Consider the following 26,435-nt stretch of genomic DNA (forward strand, 5'->3'; position numbering starts at 1 on the left):
TGGTTTTGGAGAGGGGTATGTTAGATGGGTGCAGCTGTTGTATAGGGCCCCAGTGGCGAGCGTGGTCACGAATGGACGGGGATCTGCATATTTTCGGCTCCATAGAGGGACAAGGCAGGGATGCCCTCTGTCCCCATTATTGTTTGCACTGGCGATTGAGCCCCTGGCGATAGCGTTGAGGGGTTCCAAGAAGTGGAGGGGAGTACTTAGGGGAGGAGAAGAGCACCGGGTATCTTTGTATGCGGACGATTTGCTACTATACGTGGCGGACCCGGCGGAGGGGATGCCAGAAATAATGCGGATACTTGGGGAGTTTGGGGATTTTTCAGGGTATAAATTGAACATGGGGAAAAGTGAGTTGTTTGTGGTGCATCCAGGGGAGCAGAGTAGAGAAATAGAGGACCTACCGTTGAGGAAGGTAACAAGGGACTTTCGTTACCTGGGGATCCAGATAGCTAAGAATTGGGGCACATTGCATAGGTTAAATTTAACGCGGTTGGTGGAACAGATGGAGGAGGATTTCAAGAGATGGGATATGGTATCCCTGTCAATGGCAGGGAGGGTGCAGGCGGTTAAGATGGTGGTCCTCCCGAGATTCCTCTTTGTGTTTCAGTGCCTCCCGGTGGTGATCACGAAGGCTTTTTTTTTTAATAAAAGGATTGAAAAGAGCATCATGGGTTTTGTATGGGCCGGGAAGACCCCGAGAGTGAGGAAGGGATTCTTACAGCGTAGCAGGGATGGGGGGGGCTGGCACTACCGAGCCTAAGTGAGTATTATTGGGCCGCTAATATTTCAATGGTGAGTAAGTGGATGGGAGAGGAGGAGGGAGCGGCGTGGAAGAGATTAGAGAGGGCGTCCTGTAGGGGGACTAGCCTACAGGCTATGGTGACAGCCCCATTGCCGTTCTCACCGAGGAACTACACCACAAGCCCGGTGGTGGTGGCTACACTGAAGATTTGGGGACAGTGGAGACGGCATAGGGGAAAGACTGGAGCCTTGGGGGGGTCCCCGATAAGAAACAACCATAGGTTTGCCCCGGGGGGAATGGATGGGGGATATGGAATGTGGCAAAGAGCAGGAATAACGCAACTGAAAGATCTGTTTGTGGATGGGAAGTTCGCGAGTCTGGGAGCGCTGACCGAGAAATATGGGTTGCCCCAAGGGAATGCATTCAGGTATATGCAACTGAGGGCTTTTGCGAGGCAACAGGTGAGGGAATTCCCGCAGCTCCCGACACAAGAGGTGCAGGACAGAGTGATCTCAAAGACATGGGTGGGGAATGGTAAGGTGTCAGATATATATATAGGGAAATGAGGGACGAAGGGGAGACTATGGTAGATGAACTAAAAGGGAAATGGGAAGAAGAGCTGGGGGAGGAGATCGAGGAGGGGCTGTGGGCAGATGCCCTAAGCAGGGTAAACTCGTCGTCCTCGTGTGCCAGGCTAAGCCTGATTCAGTTTAAGGTATTACACAGGACACATATGACTGGAGCACGGCTCAGTAAATTTTTTGGGGTGGAGGATAGGTGTGCGAGGTGCTCGAGAAGCCCAGCGAATCATACCCATATGTTTTGGTCATGCCCGGCACTACAGGGGTTTTGGATGGGGGTGACAAAGGTGCTTTCAAAAGTAGTAGGAGTCCGGGTCGAACCAAGCTGGGGGTTAGCTATATTTGGGGTTGCACAAGAGCCGGGAGTGCAGGAGGCGAGAGAGGCCGATGTTTTGGCCTTTGCGTCCCTAGTAGCCCGGCGCAGGATATTGCTAATGTGGAAAGAAGCCAAGCCCCCGGGGGTGGAGACCTGGATAAATGACATGGCGGGGTTTATAAAGCTAGAGCGGATTAAGTTCGTCCTAAGGGGGTCGGCTCAAGGGTTCACCAGGCGGTGGCAACCGTTCGTCGAATACCTCGCAGAAAGATAGACGGAATGGGAAAAAGAAGGCAGCAGCAGCAGCCCAGGATCGGGGGGGGGGGGGGGGGGGGGGGGGGGAGGAAGCAGAAGGACTCTCAGGGTTGTTAATATATACTGTATAGTATGTATAGGTCGTTGCTACAGATAATTATATATTGGACTGTTAAATTATATTTTTGGAGAGTGTTACTTGTGACAAGGCAGTTGCCAAAACTAGTGGATTTCTCTCATAAATTTACTTCCCTGTAATTATACTCTGGAAACATGGATTCCTAATAGTAAATACAAAGATACAACAGAGGTAAGCTCACCACCCAAGAAGCATTGCCAAAGAAGTAGGTTTTAAGGAGCATCTTTAGGGAGGAAAGAGAAGGCTGTGGTAGCTTAAAGCCATAGCGGGGCGATTACATTTGGGGATGCCACATGAATGTGGCCACTAAATGTTTCTGTGGATAAGCCTGGTTCTAATAGAATCCTTACAGTACAGAAGGAGACCATTTGGCCCATCGAGTCTACACCGACCCCCTATTCCTACAACCATACCCTAAAGGGCAATTTAGCATGGCCAATCCACCCAACCTGCACATCTTTGGAGGAAACAGGAACATCCAGAGGAAACCCACGCAGACGCAGGGAGAATGTACAATCACCACACAGACAGTCCCGGAGATCGGGATCAAACCCGTGGCGCAGTGAGGCAGCAGTGCTAACCATTGTGCCACCTTGCTGCCCTACAATTAGCTACAGAACATTTCCTCCTCCTCTTCAAGTAGAGGTTTTCAAACTGTGGGTCGCAAGCAGCGGATGGATTGTGGGCAGGTGCCAGGAGAGTCACGGAAAGATCAGTCGTGGTGTTCCCGATCACAGGAGAAGCGGGCAATGTCTGCGACTGGCCTTTAAGTTGAGAATGCCGGCCGCAGATTGGCTTTTAAATGCAAATGATGCAGTCTTCGCGCCAGAGGTGACGGCAGAGAGGCCACCCACCTGGCATGTTCACTGATGTCACGCGCCCTGTGCAACCGTGCTTTTGGTGCAAAATTATGGAGGAGAGATTCCTCCATTTTCTAGCTGCGAGCAAGCAAGGCAGCAGAACTGTGAAGAAATTAAGATGGATAGTTTTGCTTTAAGGAAGAGAGGCCCAGAGACACAAACAAGCCAGGATCTCACAACAGAAACTGCTGGAAAAAATGCTCAGCAGAGTCCACGGCAGGACACAGCAGTGCTAGTGAGAGCTGTGTACAGAGCTCCAAGGCTTCAGGTGAACAGCCTACTAAGAAAATGCAAATCGAGAACACTGCAGTATAAGGATGATTTCTTGGGGTATGGCTTTGTTAATTGGGGCCAATGCAAATTAGGATCCAGGCCCATGTGTGTTACATGCAGGGAAGTACTGGCAAATAAGAATTTAAAATCCTCAAAACTTCCAAGACATTTGAACATGGCAAGTTCAAGGACAAACCTCTTGATTTTTTCAAAGGATGCAGCGGGGTTTGAAAAACACTACTCCAAGATGTTAGCAATCATGGACTGTTGGATTGGTCCATAATTGTGTGGAGAAGTGCTGCAGTTGTTTGCTGCTGCCTTCTGTGGCATAGCTGCCCAGGAAACTCTCCCGCTCTTGCTGCTGCCGTCGAGGTTATTGGAAGGATTCACAGGCTGATAATCAACCTGTTTGGCCACGCACCTTCCATGGCCATCAAGTCTTGAAGTGGGACTGGAGCCCAGAGCTTCTGGCCCCGAGTTGGGGCATTGCCACTGCACCACAAGACCTCTCTATAGAACATTTAGTATATTCATAATGCTCTTTTTGAGTTGTTACAAAATTAATTAGATATAAAGAATGAGAGATGGAACCCATATGCATTTATTGACAGCACCTTGGAAATAAACTAGAAATTTCTGCTTTACATGGTTTACCTCAAAGCAAACAATTCACCAATTTTCTGCATGACTTCAGATCGTGAAAGTTTCACTTGTTTTCCTGCTTTCAGCATCTGGAGAGTGGAGTAAAAGGCAAAATGCCGTGAAGCTATGTGAACATTATATGGCATAAATCTGCCTATCAGAAAGAATCAAGCTTATACAAATATATATGATATATATATATACATATATCATATATATTTTTTAGATTTCGGTAAAAAATCTTGAATCCATGCTGATTTGGCATGTTGGATGAAGTTGGGTTGTATTTAACTGTTAACAACTTATTGGATGGCACTCAGGAGTTATTTAGACCTAGAGTTTAGAGGTTGGTCATCCAACCATGCAAGAAGTTTGGAGCTGAGGCATGGTGTACCTTCAGCCAGTCCCTTTCTTATAATAACTGCAATGATTTGACCTGTCTTTCAGACGCTACTGGAAATGAGCCAGAGATGAACCAAACAGAATTGGGGAGTGCCAGGAGAATGGGGATGAGAAACATATTAGCCATGACTGAATGGCGTTGCAGGCTCGATGGGTTAAATGGCTTAATTTTGCTCCTATATCTTATGGCCTTATGGTCTAATTCAACAAGGGAAATGAGCTGTTTCTAATTTTCAGGAAAACAACCCGTCTCAGGTTAAGGTCTTGGGCCGACATGCTTATCTAAATTTACGCAGAGGGAGGTGAATAGGATGTTAATTCTGTTGAACATTCATTTTTATGTAATTTCTGATTTCCTGTGTAATACTGTAATGCATGCATAAATGATTTCTAAAGATGGCACGTGGTAGAATTTAGATGCTGAGTGGAATTTTGCCCCATCCTCATGTTGTATGATGCAAGGGTGCTTTGCTCATTCAGCATGTTAAAATACCCCCACCCTCCCGACACACCTAAATAGGTGAAATCTTCTCTGACCCATCCCCTCACCTTCCATACTTCATTCCTCATTACACTGCTGAACTGACTCATGGTATCCCCTTCTGCTAACAGTGTTTCTTAATCTCATTCAATGTACAAACCAAATCTATATTTTTTCTACTCTTTCATGGGATGTGAGTGTTGCTGGTATTTGTTGCTCATCCCTAATTGCCAATGAGAAGGTGGTGGTGAGCTGCCTTCTTGAACTGCTGCAGGCCATCTGTTGTAGGTACGCCTACAATGCTTTAATTCTAACCTTATCAGCCATCCACACACCAAGGCCAAATGTAACACTCCCACCATCTCTTCACTTGAGACCAGCTAACTCAGCATTGACCCAAGAATTAAAGCTGGGAACCTCCTGCTCCCTGTGTGACATGGCAATGCACTCTCCCACTGAATTACTGAGGCGGCTGTGAATTACCATGATAAAGTCATTAAAAAAATATATGGAATCAATTTTCATAAGTTCTAGTTAATGTCAGCAAATCAAGGTGGAAACCTTGGTAGCTAACCAATGCTTGCAAGCATTTCAGTTGTTGATATTTCAATTCTACCCAAATTCTCTCAAAACCTAATATTCAACCTTTCAAGCAACGGTAGTGACTAATATAATTATTTTAATGGAGAAGGGTGGGGAGTTAGATAATATCTCTGTATTAATTACGGTCTATATGTTTATTTGAAGTTCAGGTCCCAGGTTCGACATGCAGTCTGTTTATCAATCTATAGTAGAAAAATGATACATTACTCACCTCAGGAATGGACTGAATGGATTCAACAAAGTTATCCAATGACACCTCCCAGATGGCAAGTTTTACTGCAACCAAGATAAGATGAAGCGGTTACAAACTTTCAAAACCCACCAAAGATTTCAGCAATTTGCAAATAAAGCTATTGTCAGTAGGCGTCCTGTGGATTGCTAATGCTATACTGGATTTTGCAATTCTGTATCAGCGTCAGCATCAAACCATATCATGCGCAATGCGTTCTTCTACTGTTAAAGCAGGCAGGTGTACTTTTAAGACTACAAAATGGCAGTAAGTTAAAACAAATTTGGCAAATATGGAAATTTGTGAATTGGCCCCAGAAAGTGACAGCAAAGTTGCCAGATTGTAAATAGAATTTGAGTGATTCACGAATATCTTTTGGGGAAGGGAACCAACCACACACCCCCAATCCCCATTTTCAGCCTACTAAAAGCGACATTGTTACCAATCCAGTTAGCTGCATAAACACCCCTTTGCTATTGAGACAAAAGGGCGTATTTCCCGGTACCACCCATGGGTTTGTCCGTCATATTTACTGTCCCGCCTATGATGATTCACGCGGCGGGCAAGACCGTTAGATTTAGACCAAAGTGCAAAGGGTCCAGCTGCTCTGGGTTGAAACATTTCTCTATAGTATGTAATCTTTTTTTAAATCAAAGTACACATACAAAATAACTTTCATTTTTAAAAGCAGCAGAACCTTGGGAGAGATTATACAAAAAAACACCTGAAGATGATCATTGATACAGATGGCTCAATGGCATATTAACTTGAAAATGGATTGGATTATGTATATTCAGGAACATCACTGAATGCATTGAAACATTAAAAAAAAATTATTATTTTTGTACCCAATTCATTTTTTCCAATTAAGGGACAATTTAGCATGACCAATCCACCTAGCTTGCACATTTTTGGGTTGTGGGGACTAAACCCACGCAAACACGGGGAGAATGTGCAAACTCCACACGGACAGTGACCCAGAGCCGGGATCGAACCTGGGACCTCGGCGCCGTGAGGCCGCAATGCTAACCCACTGCACCACTGTGCTGCCCCTATTGCATTGAAACATGATTACTTTATTCACAATAATCTCCAGGATATAATGACAAAAATGACTAGGACCAGTTGAAACATTCTATGATTACTTTATTCATAATAATCTCCAGAGTGTAATGAGAAAAATGTATAAGATCAGAAATTATCCACATCTTTGTGTTGTTCACCTGACAGGGAAAGTGCATTTGAAAATGCAAACTTCTCCAAAATAGATTCATCTGGTTCCAGGTCAGAGTTCAATGAAATCTCTCCTCTTTGCAGCTTTGAATGCCCTCTGTGGGAAAGAAATGAATTATGTGGTAGAGATGACACCATACCCCTGCTTATTTTGCAAACTCTTGCCAATATCCCAGCATTTACCTAAATTGATCTGACATGCACCATTAAGGGACCACAAGTACAAACAATGAAATGAACCATTCCTGCGTTATCTTCCAATTAAAACATATATTAGAAAGGGTGGCACAATGGTTAGCAATGCTGCCTGACACTGCTGAGGATCCGGGTTTGATCCCGGTCCCAGGTCACTGTCTGTGTGGAGTTTGCACATTCTCCACGTGTCTGCGTGTGTCTCACCCCACAACCCAAAGATGTGCAGAGTAGGCGGATTGGTCGTGCTATATTGCCCCTTAATTGGAATAATTGGGTACTCTAAATTTAAAATTTTAAAAAATAATAATAAAATACATATTGGGTGAACAATAGTTTCTGGAACTGCTAAATGATCACATAAATGCCCCTTTGATATGGAGACTTCTCTGTGGCGGAAACAATCCAATTGTGTAACAATATGAAACCCTCTGTAAAGGGGTTTCCCAATTCTGTTAGTATGCAGTCAGCGGAGGCAAATGGCATTGGAAATTATACCTTACATTAATTTTTTTTAAAAATCAGTTCTCAATTCCATTCGCAAATGCCCAAAACAAAACCTTACTTGCACACAATACAACATTCATTTCTGCTTGGGAAACAATCGAAATATGTGTTTGAATGAATGCAATCACGAGAGTTGCAGTCAGTGTTGCTGCAGTGACCATAGCTACTGGACACAGACGTGTCTAAAAAGGGTCAATTCTATTTCTGCATTATCTGGAGTAAGGAAACTAATCCCAAAATTGTGTGCAAACATGTAGTGAAGGCTTTAGTTGTTCTCTTTGTTAATGGTTTTTTGATCAATATAGATTTTTACACTACATAAAATTCAAAAGTGACATATCTCAAAGCAGCAAAGTATGCTTTCTGCATTACAATGCAATGTATCATTTTCTGGCAGAATCTCGGTGGAGTTTCTTCGATTGGAGAGATTGCACTCTCCTGTGTTTTGCTCAATTTCACAGATGCTTTTGCTTTGCCTGGTTTATGTACTTTTGCTCTGTAGCAGATGTGACAGTAATCCCAGAATCCGATTCGCCCAGAAGAACTTTTTAGTTCTCCCAAAATTCCAGCTCTGATGATCATTTCAGTGGAAGTCATTAGGAGGAATGACTGTGAACTAAACAGCAAAAATATTGTTCGGTCAATTCCTGCACTTTCAGAAAATCATCTATATTAATCTTCCTAAATAATCAAAATGGATAAGATACAAAATGTAGGAAAGAGTCATTGGAATTGTAACGGTTTGCATCTTTAATCCAAGCATCTATAATGTTCCTTCATTAGTAACATATCTCACAGTGGCACTCTCTAAACCTCCACTGATGGAAAGTTGGAGGGAGTTGGGAGGATAAAGGTGGGTTGAACCACGATGAAGCTTTGGTCTTAAATCCATGTTCTTGATGAAATGAAAATCACTTATTGTCACAAGTAGGCTTCAAATGAAGTTACTGTGAAAAGCCCCTAGTCGCTACATTCCGGCGCCTGTTCGGGACGGCTGGTACGGGAATTGAACCGTACTGCTGGCCTGCCTTCAAAGCCAGCGATTTAGCCGTGTGCTAAACAGCCCCTGGGGATGTGATGGGGAGGGGTGGAACGGTAGGGGAAAAGAGAGAAAGGAAGTGGCTGCTGTGCAAAATGACTGCTTTGACTAATAAAAGGCTCATCTCAACCTCTAGTCAAGAAGGTTGCCTGCTCACTTGGGATTAGGCTAGTGTGTCCGAATGCAAAAAATTAAAGCTTCACTTGCTCCCCCACAGGGGTCCTTTCACATGAAGGATATCTCAAGTAACTTGATCTGCAAATCTACTAGCAGACCAGAAATGTAAACCCAAAAATGATGACAAAGTACAAAAAGCAGAAAATCGTGTTCCTCTGTCTGAAGTGGAAACTGCGTCATGCTGCTCCAGTAAAACAGTCGGTAATTTTGACCCAAGGGAATGAAAGACTGCTCATGGGTGGCTTTACCATCTGTATCACTGACTTAATTTGTGTCACCCTGCGGTGCGAAAGCCTTGCCCAGTGAATTCAGTAAAAGTGCTACATGTTTTCACAAAGGTTTAACTGTTTACATTACTGTCTGAGGCTCATTAATAATATCATGCAACAACATTTTCCTAAATTTAAGCTGAAATCACTAAGAGTAAGGTGTGGCCATAACAGTCAAGATATCCAAGCTGCATTCATAAATGCTGTTTGTTTATAACAGGATTTGAAAAAAAAAATCAGATATGGCCTATTCATAGATCTTGTGCTGTCGTCTTCAGAGTAGCTGCTGCAGGAAATCATAAAAATTCACACAATGATCAAATCAGGAAACGTTAGGCACCCAATCACCCTCTTGCAGCTTTCCATACTCTTCGGTGAAAAGGAAGTTAATTTTAGTACACACACTAACATTTCTGATAAATTAAAACAATGGGCTGGATTTTCCTGCAGACCTCAGGACCCTAATAAGACCGGCATTAGTCTTCTCGGAGGCAGCCTCCTAATTAGCCACAAATGCCCTTGCTCCCTTGTTAAAAATGGTGGGCCACTCCAGAGCTTCAACAGCTCTACTAGGAGAGGTAGGCCCTGCGGAGGCAAGTTGGAGGTTGACATACAAGTACAAATTCAAAGGGCCCTCAAAGTGGAGTGGCCCCTGCAAATGGATCATTTGGGCAGAGAATGTTCTGTTCTGCTTGCAGTCCCATCTTTGAAGCCCTTTAATATCATTATAATTTATTTAAATTGGTTCCTGATCTTTCTGGGCAGGAACCTCATTACGCCAATTAGAAAATGAGATTGTCGGCGAACTTAGGCTCAAAATCTTAGCCAGTGTTGGCTACCAAGTTGTTTTTTAAAATTCTGTCATGGGATAGGAGTGTCGTTGGCTATGCCAGTTGTTGCCCATCTCTATTCCACGAAATGATGACTCAGAAGCCTGTGAAACCTGGTTGGGGTCACCTCACCTTGCCAAAGCCAACGCTCTGTGGCAGTATATGAACAAGACAATTTCCCTTTCTAAAATAAATGGTAGGATCATTTTTTTGTCAGAGCAGATTTTGATTGGGTGGCTGGAAAGCCCTCCCAATGTCATGTGTCTGATGGACGAATTTCATTGCAGGGTTACCTGCAGGTTCCCAGTGATGGGCACTCTGCCTATTTGAAGAGTGGGATTTCCCACGTGTTCAGCAGCCATTTAGAGTGAGAGTTAAAGCAAAGCATCGTTTATCTTTGTGCAAATCTAGGGTGTGATTCAACGGGGAACAAAAAGAGTCCACTTTTGGGCACGTTTAGCGGGGTGTTTCTCGGTGGCTGCAGTGCCAAAAAACACCCAATATCAATTTGCCTTTTTTCGGCCTTGGCAAGGAACACCCCTTCGAGGCCACACTTTAGTCATTTCCTGCACGGACGAACTCAGCTTACCAGTGCAGGAGGACTACTCGTGGATTGGGGTGCCATTTTTAAATGGCAGCCCAAATCGTTCAACCCCCCTCAGCAACCCCACCATGCCCCTCCTCCCCTACCAATCTCTTCTGGGTCCTTGAGCCTCCCCTCACCCACCTCTAAAGGGAAAGGCACTCTGGGCCCGACCCCATGCAGGGGCAACCTAGCACACGGGCACCTAGGCTCTGCCAGCGCCTCTGCCAACCTTGCAGTGTCCAGGTGGCACTGCTGGGATGGCAGTGCTAATGTGCCCAAGTGCCAAAATGTCTGAGTGCTAGCAGGAGTGCCAGGATACCACCCTGTCCAAGGCCCAATCACCCGTGGGTCTCCAATGGCCTGGGAGACCCCCCCCCAGGTGGTGTTATGACTGGTCCATGTTTGTGTGGACAAGTACTAAACAGCACCCGATCGCAGCCTTGCTGGGGAGGCCATTAGTCCGAGTGATGGGGAGAATCTGGCGCAAGCTTATTTAAATTAGCCTCATCTTGTCACCAATAATAATCTTTATTATTGTTACAAGTAGGCTTACATTAACACTGCATTGAAGTTACTGTGCAAAACCCCTAGTTGCCATACTCCGGCGCCTGTTTGGGTACACAGAGGGAGAATTCAGAATGTCCAATTCACCTAACAGCACATCTTTCCGGTACTTAATAGAGTTTACAGTGCAGAAGGAGTCCATTCAGCCCATCGAGTCTGCACCGGCCCTTATAAAGAGCACCCTAGTCAAGCCCACGTATCTACCCTATCCCTGTGACCCAGTAACCTCCACTTCACCTTTTTTTGGACACGAAGGGAAATTTAGCATGGCCAACCCACCTAACCCACACATGTTTGGACTTGTAGGAGGAAACTGGGGCATCCAGAGGAAACCTACGCAGACGCAGAGAGAATGTGCAAACTCCGCACAGACAGTGACCCAAGCTGGGAAATCGAACCTGGGACCGTGGTGCTGTGAAGCAACAGTGCTAATCACTGTACTACCATGCTGTCACCTAACCAGAGACCCTGGAGCTCTGTACAGAACTAGCACTGCTCTGTCCTGGACTCTCCTGACAGCTTTCTCCAGCAAATTCAGATGTGAGATCTTTTACTTTGCCTATTTGTGTCTCTGGCTGTCTCTTTTTTGTAAGAAAACAATTCATCTAGAAACTGGATGAAGCTCATCTCCTGTGATTTGGCGTCAAGTGTACGTGACCTGCTCACTGCTACCACTTCTGGCCGGAAGACTGCAGACAGCCTCATTTCTTTCACTTTAAAAAAAATTTAAAGTACCCAATTCATTTTTTTTCAATTAAGGGACAATTTAGCATGGTCAATCCGTGTACCCGAACAGGCACCGGAATATGGCGACTAGGGGCTTTTCACAGTAACTTCATTGCAGTGTTAATTTAAGCCTACTTGTGACAATAAAGATTATTTTTGGAACCAGCCTACAAAGAACCTTAACTCCGGAACCAAGCCGTATAAAGATGATTTCTTGAGGTATGGTTTTGTCAATTGTGCCAATACAAATAATTATGCAAAGCCCATGTGTGTTATATGCAGGGAAGTATTGGCAAATGAGAGAAGTTTCAGATTTTGAAATAGGTGTTGGTGAAAAATTCATTTTGGAGGTTGAGACTCCAGAGCCAACTATTAACTTGCAGCTGACTCAAAATAAAAGACAATTGCACCTGACCTGCGACAGCACATTAAAAACACAGCAAAAACCCATGAAGCTGTCAGTATTCTGGAGTAACATCTCTCAGGAGTATCTAGTGCCGAGTAAAACAAGCATTTTGTTGCTATTGCCCTTCACGGCGACCTACATGTGCGAGGCTGGATTTTCTTCTCATAAGGATGAAGATGGCACAAAAGAGCTGGCAGAAGTCTGCACCTGATATCTGCATTGCCCTCTCCTCTTGTGAACCTGATTGGAGTGAGATTGTGAGGAACAAGTAGGCTTCCCTCTTGCATTAAAGGTTGGCTGATGTGGGATGCGACGGTAGGCTGGCATGGGTCCCGAAGGTCAGACGGTTGGCAAAAGTGGGTCCCAGGAAAAAAAGATTTGAAAAACACTGATCTAATGTATATGTAGATTATTTACATGTTGACTAAATGATATGAATTAACTCATTAAAATGGTTTTATACAAGTATTTCCTTTCTAGGCTTTTGGGTTTTCACCAAACATTGAAAACATTCTAATCCAGTAAAACAACAGAGTACCCTTACTCTGCAATCCGATAGTTAACTTCCTCATTTTCCCAATGAACCAAAGCAACTTCATATGGCTGGATCTCATGTGGCTCCAAGATTTGCATAACACGTTTCACCTAAAGGCAGAGGATTAATTTTCATAAAAGTGCACCAGTTTATAAAAAAACCACAATGAAATACAAATTCTAATGACTTCAATCTGAATACCACACGGGAATTGAGATTTTTACATTAATTTGAATGTTAACACTTACCCAATGACATACTGTCCACATTAAAGTTATGCAATCAGAGGTTTTAGGTCTGTTTAGAGCTATTGCATCAGAAAAGCATTGGATCAAATCTTTGTCACTCAATTCATTGAAAAAAAATTTTAGTACCCAATTCTTTTTTTTCCCAATGAAAGGTCAATTTAATGTGGCCATTCCACCTACTCTGCACATCTTTGGGTTGTGGGGGTGAGATCCACCCAGACAAGGGGAGAATGTGCAAACTCCACATGGACAATGACTCGGGGCCGGGATGGAACCCGGGTCCTTGGCACAGTGAGGCAGCAGCGCCAACCACTGCACCATGTGCCACCTAAATGAATGAATATTTACCTCTATACACATACCTGGTGTACAGGACAGGAGTTTTGACATTTCAATCTGTGTTGAAATTGTTTAATTAAACTTCTATTAGCTTTATTTACTTCAGTGAAATTTAGATATGCATTAATTAAAAACCTAGTAAATAAATTAACTTCCATTGCACTATAAATGCAATACCATACCCATGAATAAAATAGGGAATACTGAATAATGCTGATAGAATGTGACAAGAATCTATTGTTGATTACTGGTGTGTATTAAAAGGATTCATTGCATATTATTGAGCAGCATCCTACACGTTTTGCAGAATGATGTGATAAAAATGGGCAGTTATTCCCACTGACTGGCACAATCAGAACTGTAAGGTACTCCAGTAGACAGAATACCTCTAAGAATGAGGCCACATATGTTGCCAGAATGAGGAGTGTGTGCCACCAGTGGGAAGCAGGTGCCATTGGTTTTCATGGTGGAGAATGTTTCATACCACCATAGTCACATACGAGGGTTGAGGTAACCACACAGTTAAAACGGGCGTAGGAAAATTAAACTATACCCTAGATACATGCAGTGTGATTCAACTTACCGCTTTATCTTCCACATTCCAAAAGACAACAGAGCCCTCCCTGTGTGTGCAAGAAATAAAGATTGTTAGTGTTGCAGAAGGTCATGGAGAGGACCATCTGTTATCTTTTAACAGCCAGATAATAGACTGGGTAGAATATAATTTCACAGCCTGAAGAACTCTATGGTTGAATCACAGATGGAAAATGCAAAAGATAATTAATTTTTATCAAACTATTAACAATTATTGATACATTTAATACCGCGAATGATAAGTTCGCCACCGAATGTAGCGTTTGATGAAATAAGTTCTGTTAGTGAATTACAATATTCATCATTAAATCATGGGTGGGATTTTCTGGTTCAACCCACTGCAGGGATCATCTGGTCCCACTGAAAGCTAATGAACTCCACCTCCCCCCACCCCTTTCTGAAAATTTCAATTGACCCCTAATTGTCATCTATGGAAAAGAATTCCAGGTTCCTAACACTGTCCCCAAAAATATTTCTTGATTTCTCTACTGAAAGGCCTTTTTCTAATTTTATCACATTGTCTTGTTCTAGATTTCTTCTCCAGAGGAAATAGTTTCCTTCTATCTATTCTATCAAATCTCTTAAACATTTTAAATACCATAATTAAATTACCCGTTATCCCTTAATTCTTTAAACTCAAGGAAATATAACCAGGATTTATGCTACCTATCCGTATAATTTAATCCTTTAACCCAGTCTGCATTGCAGCCCTTGGAAAGTCTATATATCACTGCAGAGGTTCGGGTGCACAAACTGAATGCAGTATACCAGATGAGGTCTGATCAAGGCTTGTGCAACTGAAGAGGTACTACCACACTTTTGAATTCTAATTGCTCGGAGACAAGGTTAACATCCCATTATCCTTTTCATACCTGTGTATTAGCTTTAAGTGATGTGTACATAGACCCTAAATCACTTATAAATATTCTAATTCATCTGCACGGTGGCACAGTAGTTAGCACTCCTGCCTCACAGCCCAGGGTTAATTCTGAACTTGAGTGACAGTCTGTGTGGAGTTTGCACATTTCCCCCCCCCCCCCCCGAGTCTACATGGGTTTCCTCCGGGTGCTCCAGTTTTCCTCCCACAGTCCAAAGATGTGCAGGTCAGGTGGATTGGCCATGCTAAATTTCCTCTTAAGTGTCCAAAGGTTAGGTGCGGTTACGGGGATTGGGCGAGGGTGTGGGCCTAGGTAAGGTACTCTTTCAGTGGGTCGGTGCAGAGTTTATGGGCCGACATTATACACCAATCTATCATAGTTTTCTTCACTCACTTGGTCTACGTCCTTTTTATAACTTCCATCTTCCACCCACACAACTTAACTGTGCCTCCTGACTTATGGTCATCTGCAATGGCTTACCCACCAAACTAAGACTATAGCTGGAAGCAAGCAGGTTTCATAAAAAGGCTCTTTATTATTCAAAATGATATATCCTCCACACAATTCTGCAGCTAGACTGTACTTCGCAACATTCTCGGGATATGTCCTACAGAGATGCTGTAAGATTGGAATGCAGTGATGTTATACCAAGGACTTGTGTGCAGCAGAATGGCAGTTCAATCCGAATTGCAGCTGAAGGGAGACTAATAATATATTAATAAAAGTGTCCTTGCAAAGCCCAAGTGGACAAACAGTAGGTGATGGATATATCAGTTTAAAGAATAAACAAACTCTATACCGCTCTGAAGACAAACCCAGAGAACCCATAATTAGGTGGTCGGCAGAGACCTGAGCTGTCAGGACAGAGACAGGACAGGGAGACTAGGACCCGGGGGCACAGCCTTAGAATAAAAGGGAGTCACTTTAGAACAGAGATGAGGAGAAATTTCTTCAGCCAGAGAGTGGTGGGTCTGTGGAATTCATTGCCACAGATGGCGGTGGAGGCCGGGACGTTGAGTGTCTTTAAGACAGAAGTTGATAAATTCTTGATTTCTCGAGGAATTAAGGGCTATGGAGAGAGAGCGGGTAAATGGAGTTGAAATCAGCCATGATTGAATGGTGGAGTGGACCCGATGGGCCGAATGGCCTTACTTCCACTCCTATGTCTTATGGTCTTATCTACCACTAATGATTGAGCTTAAACAGTGATTGGTAAATATATGGAGGATACTCGATTTAAAAATTCCTTTCTCAGAGTTACAGGGCCAATACATAGAGTGGACGGGGCAAGTTCCGAGTCCATTTCCTTACTTGCTCCAAAATCAATTCAAATTAAATCAAATTCATGGTTCCCACAAAAGAGACAGACTAGATCCAAACTGACAAGAACAGGCATTACACCAGATATCTGGCTTGATCTTAACCAAAAGGCTGATATTCCATATAGCATATTTCCATGTATACGATTAATGAACACCTCTCTTTAAGATTGCCTAAGCAACAGATATATTCTGAGATTTCTCCCAGATGGAAGCTACAGATACCAGGCAGTTACTCAACTGGCAATATCGCTTAATAACGTGTGGAGACATTTCTTCAAATTATTCTTCCCAGAGAACATTTAAGGCATCCATACGATCCCAGTGCACTGAAGTATTCGAATGCAAGCAAGATGGACTCACAATAGGAAAACATTAATTGCTCACCAATTTGCATTTCACAAAATTGTTTATGTTGAGGAGCATCTCAATTTACCAAAAGGCAGAGCAATTGACCGGTGAGATAAGAAAGATTAAAGGCAGGGAACCAAATGCATGGTCAAGAGGTAGATTGTTAAAGTGAGATGGAGCAATAACAAACTGGAGTGGTTTTGTGAAGTAGCAATGAAATGGTGGAGCAGAGGGAAATGAGTAAGCCTGGCTCAGAGCAAGAATGTGCAAGTTGAGACATTGGGCTAGAGAAGGTTTTTCAGGCAAGGTGGAATGAGACGGCACAGTAAATGGAAAGAGGTAGAGAGGATGAGGGTCTTGGAGCATTGGGGAAACAGAATGTCAGGGGAGTTGGAGAGCACAGGAGGAATGAGATTGCTGACCTCCGTCCAAGGGAAAGCTTAGTCCACAAAGTATTGTATTAACCAGAATTTGTAAGGTGTGAAAGAGAAGTGGATGAGGAGGGAATTTGATAAATTAATTCTAGAGGTGTAGACTAGACTTTTTAAATTGGAGAATGATCTCCAATGGTTTTGTTCAGCCATTGAAATTTAAATTGTTCTGCATCAAATCTGCAGTTGCATACAAGCAGAGACAGCTATGAATATGCTATTCTTTCAATGTTAAAAAAGCCAGAAATACAGATAAAAGCTTCTTTAAGGATTAGCTTTATTTTTTGGGGGAGGTCCTAAAGTTTGGAGATTCACAAAGCCAAAATATCTGTTTTCACTTGCTGTTGTATGATCCTCCCAAGACAGTAATGAAAACTGACAGCTCTGCACTGGCAGGAATCAGACAAAGACTTCCTCATCAGCTTGCCAGGGAAAGCAGATGCATTCCTCTCTCCCCCAAGCAGCATTATTGCCAGGAATCCTATGTGTGATATTCGGTAATGAACAAAATAATTAATTGGAAATAAATAAAATACCCATTTTTGTTGGTTCTCAAAGACAGGAGTTGCTTACCCAGGACACAATGGCAAGATATGAAGACTTAGAAATGCGGGTGTGCCTATTTTTGTGTGCCTTATTCCACAGTTGTTGTTTTTTTAAAACACATTTTTTATTCTCCTCCTTTTTCACATTTTCTCCCACATTTACATCCATCAACAATAAACAATAATCAGCAAGATATGTCAGTCCCCATAATAACAACAACGATCCCATCTACCCACCAACCCCCAAACCTCAACCCGCATTTTTACATAAACAAATGACAAAAAGGAATCAGGGATTACCCGTAGTCACCCTTAATCTTACACAGCTATTTTTCTCCCCCCCCCCCCCCCCCCAGCCCTCAACCCCCCACCCCAACCCCCCGGTCTCCAGCTCCTCCCGTCCACTGCCTCTTGTAAAACTCCTCCTCCCAACCTCTGTTCCTTCCCCCCAACTTTCCACCCCGGCTAGACCACTCGGACCCTGTTCTGCCAGGCTCCGATGGCCGCAGCCCCTCCCCCCCACCTCACTCCCGTTCACTGGCCGACTTAAACCGGCCAGCGTGGAGGCCCCCGCCCGAGTCCCTTTCCCACTTGCCCGGCCCTAGGAAAGCCTAAAGATCCCCTTTCAGCACACAAACCCCACATATCCACCTACACCCCAAAGAACCCTCATTTCGAGTGAAAGTCCCGTCCCTCGTCCAAATATATACCACATTGGCTCCTTTAGCCCCTACACCCGCGCGCAGTGATACAAAAAAGAAGAAAATACAGACGAGACTACATCGGCACATGGCCATTCCTCAATTTGTCAGTTCTGCCACAGTCCTTCTGCTTTCGCAAACTCCTCCGCTGCTTCCGCCGTTCCAAAATAAAAGTCCCTGAGCTTGTAAGTCACCCTCACCTTCGCTGGATATACAATGCCGCACCGCACCTTGCTAATGTAGTGCCCTCTTCACCCGGTTGAAGGCAGCCCACCTCCTTGCCAGCTCCACCGTAAAGTCCTGGTCTTCACGTATACCAGCTCCAGCCCACTGCACCACCCGCTTCTGCTTGGCCCAGCTCAGGACTTTCTCCTTCACACTGTACCTGCGGAAGCACAGAATCACTGCCCTTGGCGGCTCACTCGCCTTTGGTACAGGCCTCCACGACCGATGAGCCCGATCCAGTTCATATCGGGAGGGATCCTCCCCCTCCCCCAATAGTTTTGCCAGCATCGCGGCAAAATACTCAGTCAGCTTCGGTCTTTCAACTCCTTCGGGCAGCCCCACAATCCTCAAATTCTGTCGCCTGGATCGGTTTTCCAGGTGTTCCATTTTTCCTCGCAGATCCTTGTTAGTATCCATCACCTTCCGCATCTCTTGCCCCATCAAGGCAAGTTGATCACCGTGCTGCAATAACGTCTCCTCCACTTCCTTCAGCGCCTCCCCTTGCTCTCGCACCTCCGCCACTGCGCTCGCCACCTCCGTCCTCACCGGGGAAACCGCCTCCTCCACCAGCACACTCAAAACCTCCCTCATCTCCTTCCTCACCGTCTCCATGCATTTCGCAATCTGCGCCAACTGCTTTTCAAATTCTGCAGCCATCACCTTAGTTATTTCTTCAGCCGTAAGCAGTGCGGCCTTCCCTGGTGCTCCAGCCTCCATTTTCCTTGGTGACCCCGCGGTGACCTTTCCACTCCCTGACGGACCTTCAGCTGTTTTTTCCCCAGCCGTTTTCTTGCTCACCCTCGACATTTTTCTTTGTTCTTTTTTTCCTCCTGTGTCTTCACAGTGCCTCCTCCGTGCTTCTGCCGCCTCCGTGGACCCTGGGACCGGGCTTAAAGCCCCGAAAATGCCGTTGCCGAACGGGAGCCCTCCATTGTGCGGCCGCCTCCCGTCAATGGAAGTCCCTTATTCCACAATGTTAACACCCTGCACTCAAATAGAGAAGTCTGAAATGCACTGGACTTTGAGCATCAGATCGCAGTAGGATTTTGCATAGCTAAATGATCTAATTTCCAGGTACGTGATTGGGTTAGATTGTCTGTGTCTGGAGAGCATTGGATCAGCCTCAGGTTCGATGATCAGGGATTGCTGGGATATTAATTTATTACTTCAGTAAAGTTGGAACTTAATAAAACAGCTTTGACTATTAGAATAATGGAAAATTATTTCAAAAATCTTTTGCATAAGCTGCATCTGTTTTGTTTTTTTTGAAGCTGCACCTGTTTAAATGGGGTAAATTTAACAAAAATATGATCAGTTGCATTTATTTATAATTCGTATCCTTGAATCGGGAGAACACAAAATACACCAAAATGCCCAAACATAACACATTTTGCAGGTGAGTAGTAGGTGCAAAGATGCTATGCAAACCAACCTGAATAAGAAAATTAATCCATAATCATTTGGCTTGGCCAACATGTCAGTTCCAATTACCAAGACGTTTGAGGCATCTGGGGAAAATCATTGAGGAACGAGTAAAAAGATTTGTAATGTATTTAATCCTATGCTAATTCAAAACAAAACAAAAAGTAATATAGTTCAATTTGTAGCATTCTTTATGCTGAGGTAAAACAACAGAAAATGAAAGCACTTTAATTTTGGTTATTAGTCTAAGAATGGAGGGTGAACAAGAAATGGACATTACAGAAGATTTGTATGATGTCTGATTTCCAGGATCAATAAACATTCAAACTCATCCTAATTGTATGAGCATTACTTGCTTTATCAACCGCCACTTGGACTACTTGAGTAAATAGGGCAATATGCAGTCATCCAGTATTGAGATTTTTGTTAAAAGATTTTAAAGTATATTTATTAAGGTTTTACATTTGAAAGAATAATGCAATAAAAAAAATACATCACCATAAGCAAGGATCAAGAGAAATAAAACGACTCAGCACACGAGTACAGAGAGAGAGAGCAGATCATCATATTTGGCTTGTTACAATTATTAGACATAACTAGGTACCCATACAGCCCAACAGAAACCAAAGGAGAAACAGAATGAGGGCATGAAAACCATGGTAAAAATGGTGCATGCCTTCCCAGACTGCATCAGCCCGCAATTACAATGAGAAATCAGGATGAATTTCTGCGCCATGTCCGACGCACATCGATGTACATCTCCCCATCTCCAGAAGCACCAAGGGTACCAACTGTGGTGATGTGCATCACTGTAAATACACAAGGGGTTAATGTAAATACATGTAGGCTAGCTAGACACTAGAGGGAGCACCAGAGACATCACACACACACTCAACCAATAGATCAGTTAGATAGGGCATGACCAATGGACATTCACGATACATACAGAGGTGACACGACAACAGGAGGGCATTACACCAACCCATATATAAAGGACATCACACACATGATCTGCCTCTTTCCAGTGGAGACAGTCAGTGAGTAGAGACACAGGGTTGATTCAATATCACTCCCACCACGTGGATTGTGGCAGACTGGTTAGTCAGTCTGGGTAGCTATAGTAGGATTAGCAGTAGTGTTGAACCCGAGTAATAGAAGTGTAAATAGTTTAATAAATGTGTTGAAGTTATCTCCATGTCCGAACCTTCCTTTGTCAAGTGCACCACAAGGAAGCCGCTTATGCTACACCTGGAGCATAACAAGAGACCAACGATCCATCAAAGTCTCTTCTCCTCGGATACCAGACCCATCAGCACCCATGTATGGAGCAAGCACGGATTCTTCATATCCACCGTTAAAGAAAATACGTGAAAACCCCAGTTCCAAGGGAGTTACATATATACCACACAATACAACTTAATCCCAAACTAAGGCCCAGTATGGAACCAACATCATTCCATACTAACATGCAGAGAGGACAGGCAGGTTCAAATCAAACCTTCAGAGCCTCCCAAGAAAGGCAGAAGAAAAAGGATGGAAAGGCTAGAGCTTCCAGAACTAACCCACAGGATAACACGGGATCAGGACCCAACTCAGAGAGCTCCATATTACCCCGACGGATGCCAAGCAACCACCAATGAAGAGGAGAAGACAATAGTTCAATCAAAATCAACCTAAAAACCAAAAGGCATCTCAACCCCCAGGGAAGCAACAGGATATCTATCAAGCATAGCATTTCTCTCATCCTCAGGCTCCCATGCACCGAGGAAACAAGTATCTGCAAAATATTAATATGAAGGTGGTTTATGTGCATTGGGTAAGGAGGTGAATTGAAAGGGTGAAATGCAGAAGTCAAATAACCAGGTCAGAATTAGAAATACCACCTTAATTGCAACATGTAATTTAGAATTCCAAATTTTGTCTTCAAGCTGTGTAGCGGTTTTTATTATGAAGTGTCAAGAATGTAGAAAATTAACAAGATTAACAGTGAATAAGAGATGAAAATAAATCAGAAAAGTAACAACACTAGCAGGCACTTAGAGGAATAAGGAGATGTAATTTGCCCAGTAACAAGAATAGCAGGTGTCTAGAGACATTGAGGTGCGAATGGTCAGATCAGAAAATTGTTTATCAGAGATCAGTGAGGCTCGACAAATGGTAACATCTAAAGGCAAGGAATTTGAGTGAGGTAGACCGCATAATCCACAGGGGTGAATATCAAAGGTATTGAACACGATAACTGTTAGCACCCTCATTGGGAAGGAGGCTGGTTCTGTATCTAACAGACAGGTTCCACCTGTGATCCAAGCCACGGACACCTGTTCTAGTTAACATTTAGAGCCATGGCAGATTACAGATACTGTCCTCAAAATTGACACTATTTCATACCTTAACTGAACCAGGAAGAGTCATTTCCCAGGCTTGGACACCCAAGTGGTAGTGTGTGTTAACTATTGTAGCCACCTGAGTTGGCCACTTTCCGACTTAAAATGGAGAACCGCAAAGGCTGAAGGGAAATTCTGCCAACACAGGCAAAACACAGGTACGGAGTCCGCCCCGAAGGGCGGGAATCCCCTGGGGACTATCAAGTAAAGCCCCCAAGTTCAAATCGTCCTTCTTGACAGGGTCACTCAGCAACACAAAGCAACCCCTGAGAGTGAACAATCCAGCGGCCTCCAAACAAGTAAGTCTCAAGTCAACACTCGCTACGAGATAGGTGCTCCTAGCTACCAGTCCATACCAGCTTTTGAATCCTGCAGACTCAGGACCTGAACGAAAGGCCATTTGTTCCCCTGACCTGGTGGGCTAGTCCGCAGCTAAGTAAAGGCCTGTTAGTGATAGAAATAGCCTAGAAAGTAGAGTTTATGCATGAGTAGTGATTTACTGTGTATAATAAATGTGTATTGATTTGAATCTTACTAATTGGTGTGTTGAGTTATTGATCATTACTTGAACCTCGTGGCGGTATCATAAAGATACCTGGCGACTCTAGAGTAAAGGTTATAAAACAGAGCCATTTGAACCAACCAACAGTTAACAACACTATTAACTGTATTGGATATTGCTTGGGAAAAGGGAGTTTCTCAATGAGTTCAGGGAATGTGGGGATATTTTGGGAACAAGAGGTAACATCGATGAAGGCTCCGGGACCAGATGGATTCCCAGTGGGATGCTACAAAATATTTGTGACAGCACTGGCCCCGCACTTGCAGATGTTCATAGACTCGCTGGCGAGGGGCACCCTGCCCCCTACACTAGCACAAGCCTCAATCTTTCGAATACCCATGAAAGACAAAGCCCGAACAGTATGGGATTCCCACAGACCCATTTTGCTGCTAAATGTAGACATCAAAATACTGACCAAGATCCTAGCCAGGAGACTGGAGGACTGCATACCAGAGGTGGCAACAGAGGACCAAACGGGCTGCTTTCGGCACAGGCTTGGAGGGCCGAAGGGCCTGTTCCTGCGCTGTTCTTTGTCAAAGGTAGAGAGCTAATATCAAACATCAGATGACTGCGATAATGACCCTATCCAGGGAGAAAACACCAGAGGTATTCATTTCCCTGGACGCAGAAAAGGCCTTTGACAAAGTAGAATGGAAGTACTCAGAGGTACTGGAGCAGTTTGGGCTTGGAACAGGCTTCACTGCCTGGGTGAAACCCCTGTACAGCGCTCCCACGTCAAGTGTACGGACAAATACCACCAGCTCTAAGTACTTCCAGCTGCACAGAGGCACAAGGCAAGGATGTCCACTGTCCCCGCTGTTATTCGCCCGAGCGATCGTGCTCAGGGCGGCAAAGAATTAGAAGGGGATCTGGAGAGGTGACCGAGAGCACAGAATCTCACTCATGTGGATGACCTACTCCTCTACATCTTGGACCCGCAAAACAGCATGGAAGGAATCACGGCGCTCTTAGAAGAGTTTAGAGCCTTCTCGGGCTACAAACTCAACCTGGGCAAAGGTAAAATCTTCCCAGTGAACCCACAAGGGGGTGGGGCAGAGCTCGTGGGACTGCCATTCAAACAGGCCGGCCACAAATTCCGCTACCTGGGGATCCAAATCGCCCATGACTGGACACGGAGCCACAAGTGGAACCTGACCAGCTTGGTGGAGGAAGTTAAAAAGGACCTGCAGAGATGGGACACACTCTCACTCTCCCTGGCAGGGAGAGTGCAGACGATCAAGATGAATGTACTGCTCAGGTTCCTCTTCCTGTTCAGATCTAGACCGATCTACATCGCCAAAGACTTCAACTTAATAGAAAAACTGACTGTGGTGTTTGTGTGAGGGGGAGGAATCCTAGGATCCCCCCAAAAGGACCTGCAGAGAATGCAATCCATGGTGGGCCTAGCCCTCCCAAGCCGGCAACATTATCATTGGGCAGCAACTGAGGAAAAGGTAAAGGGGTGGAGAAAGCAGCCGGAAGCCGAATGGGTGAGAGTGGAGGGGTGCTCTTGCACGGGGCCCTTAGTCTGGCACTCAGGAGAAGAGATGTTCAGAGTTAGGACTTCTACTCAGACAACAGACTGACATCACTAGACGAACAGAGAGGCTCCAGCTGACAGGGGCAAACGAACGAAGATATATGCAGGTCAAAAACGTCTTGCGAAGGGAAACAAGGACATACCCACGATCATCACAGCAATCACGGTTAGAGGACCTACTGGACACGGACATCTTGGGGAGGAGGAACTGCGGCAACTTGTATGGGCAACTGCTGGGAAGGGCACACACATCACTGGACGAGACAAGGGAAAAGTGGGTGAAGACCTATGGTTTGAAATTGGTTGGGGACTCTGGAGCGAAGCACTGCAGAGTCAATTCCACCTTCACATGCGCAAGACTAAGCCTAATGCAGCTGAAAGTGGTACACAGAGCTCACTTAACCAGAACCCGAATGATCAGGTTCTTCCTGGAGGTGGAGGACAAATGCGAACAGTGCCAAGGAGACCTGGCCAACCACACTCCCATGTTCTGGTCTTGCACCAGACTTGTCGGGTACTGGACAGCCTTCTTCAAAGCAATGTCCAAGGTGGTGGGGATGAGGGCAGAGCCATGCGCGAGAGTGGCAGTCTTCGGGGTATCAGAACAGCCAGATCTCTTTATGGGGTGATGGGGCGACGCCCTTGCCTTTGCCTCCCTAATCGCCTGCCGGAGAATCCTGCTTGGCTGACGATCAGCAGCACCACACAAAGCTGCAGACTAGCTGTCCGATCTATCAAATTTCTCCAGATGGAGAAAATTAAATTTGCCACCTGGGTCGGAAGACGGCTTCCACAAAACGTAGAAGCCATTCTCCCAGTTGTTCCAAGACCTGTTTGTAGCCAACAGCCAATAAGCCAGAGGAAAGGAGGGGGGAAGCCACAGTAAAACAATAGGCACAAATAAAAAGAGAGGGGGGTGGGGAATTAAGAGGCATGGAGCCCAACCATGTCCAACACATAACAAGATACACGGCATCACGCCAACCAACAGAATAGGATAACAGAAACGATGAGAGATGAAGAGGGCCAGGCGGCTAGAAGGGGAGGGGGCTCAGGAAAAAAAGGGTAGAGGGAAGCAGGGGATCCAACTAGAACTAAACGGCGACTGGAAAACGAAAAACAAGATACTGTAACAGTTGTAAATAACGAAAGACAACCAATGTACATACTGGAAGACGACCGATGTATATACACCTTTTTGGTGTATTTACGTTTATCTTTGCTCCGTATAATATGAAAAACCGTTAATTAAAAACATTTAAAGAAAAAGAACAAGAGGTAACATCATATAAAATGGTGTGTTTAGTTACAAGTGTCATAGCGTATATTTGTCTATTGTCATGCTTTTTTTGTTTTACTTTAATAAATATTCTTTATGGGGCGGCACAGTGGCACAATGTTTAGCACTGCTGTCTCATGCGCCGAGAACCCGGGTTCGATCACGGCCCCCTGTCCGTGTGGAATTTGCACATTCTCCCTGTGTCTGCGTGGGTGTCACTCCCACAACCCAACGATGTGCAGGTTAGGTGGATTGGTCACATTAAATTGCGCCTTAATTGGAAAAAAATAATTGGCTACTCTAAATTTATTTATTTTTAAAAAAATAAAACAATAATCTTTATCAATTGTTTCACAGTGACTGGTCTGGTTTCTCACTGTGTTGTACATGGTCCCTCACATTATTCCAAACAAAAATACACCACTAAGAACCAATGTTTGAAGTTATCCTTCGGGGTTGATTGACACTCTCACAGGTAACATTAGCAGCGTTCTTATTAGCATTCACTTGACACAATCCAGCTATATTTAAGGGGACAGTGCGCAAATAGACATTGTAAATGTTTTGGAAGGATGGTGGAACTTGACCAAGGGCAGCACCCAGATTCTTTAAAAAAAAAACTTAGAATACCCAATTCATTTTTTCCAATGAAGGGGCAATTTAGCGTGGCCAATCCACCTATCCTGCACATCTTTGGGTTGTGTGGGCGAAACCCACGCAAACACGGGGAGAATGTGCAAACTCCACATGGACAGTGACCCAGAGCAGGGATCGAACCTGGGACCTCGGCACCCTGAGACAACAGGGCTAACCCACTGTGCCACCATGCTGCCCTTGCAGCACCCAGATTCAGCGACAAATTGATAGAATGACAGCTGGGTGTAGTCAGAAACATGAACATGTTCTTCCTCAGCAAGGAAGGAAAAGCCTTGCTATTCTCACCAAAAATGCCTGGTTGGAAGTAGCTAAGAAGCTGTGTAGCAATGTTAACATTTGCACGATGCAGCACATCATCATGGCACCT

At 44.4% G+C, this 26,435-nt stretch overlaps 1 protein-coding gene across 8 annotated transcripts in view; it reads right to left on the reverse strand.

Moving 5' to 3' along the window:
- The window catches only part of rmnd1 (required for meiotic nuclear division 1 homolog), a 110,735-nt gene that overhangs the window by 34,430 nt on the left and 49,870 nt on the right, over positions 1–26,435 (reverse strand). For 7 of the 8 annotated variants that reach the window (XM_072505129.1, XM_072505154.1, XM_072505145.1 and 4 more), the window contains 6 exons: positions 19,657–19,732; positions 13,764–13,803; positions 12,603–12,703; positions 6,753–6,859; positions 5,512–5,576; positions 3,827–3,903 (listed from right to left, as the gene is read on the reverse strand). In XM_072505129.1, coding sequence (XP_072361230.1) covers positions 3,827–3,903; positions 5,512–5,576; positions 6,753–6,859; positions 12,603–12,703; positions 13,764–13,803; positions 19,657–19,732 — 466 coding nt within the window. The remainder of the gene's footprint in view (positions 1–3,826; positions 3,904–5,511; positions 5,577–6,752; positions 6,860–12,602; positions 12,704–13,763; positions 13,804–19,656; positions 19,733–26,435) is intronic. The other variant, XM_072505136.1, reaches the window with a different exon arrangement.

Source organism: Scyliorhinus torazame, chromosome 1, assembly GCF_047496885.1.
Source record: "Scyliorhinus torazame isolate Kashiwa2021f chromosome 1, sScyTor2.1, whole genome shotgun sequence".
Taxonomy (NCBI): domain Eukaryota; kingdom Metazoa; phylum Chordata; class Chondrichthyes; order Carcharhiniformes; family Scyliorhinidae; genus Scyliorhinus; species Scyliorhinus torazame.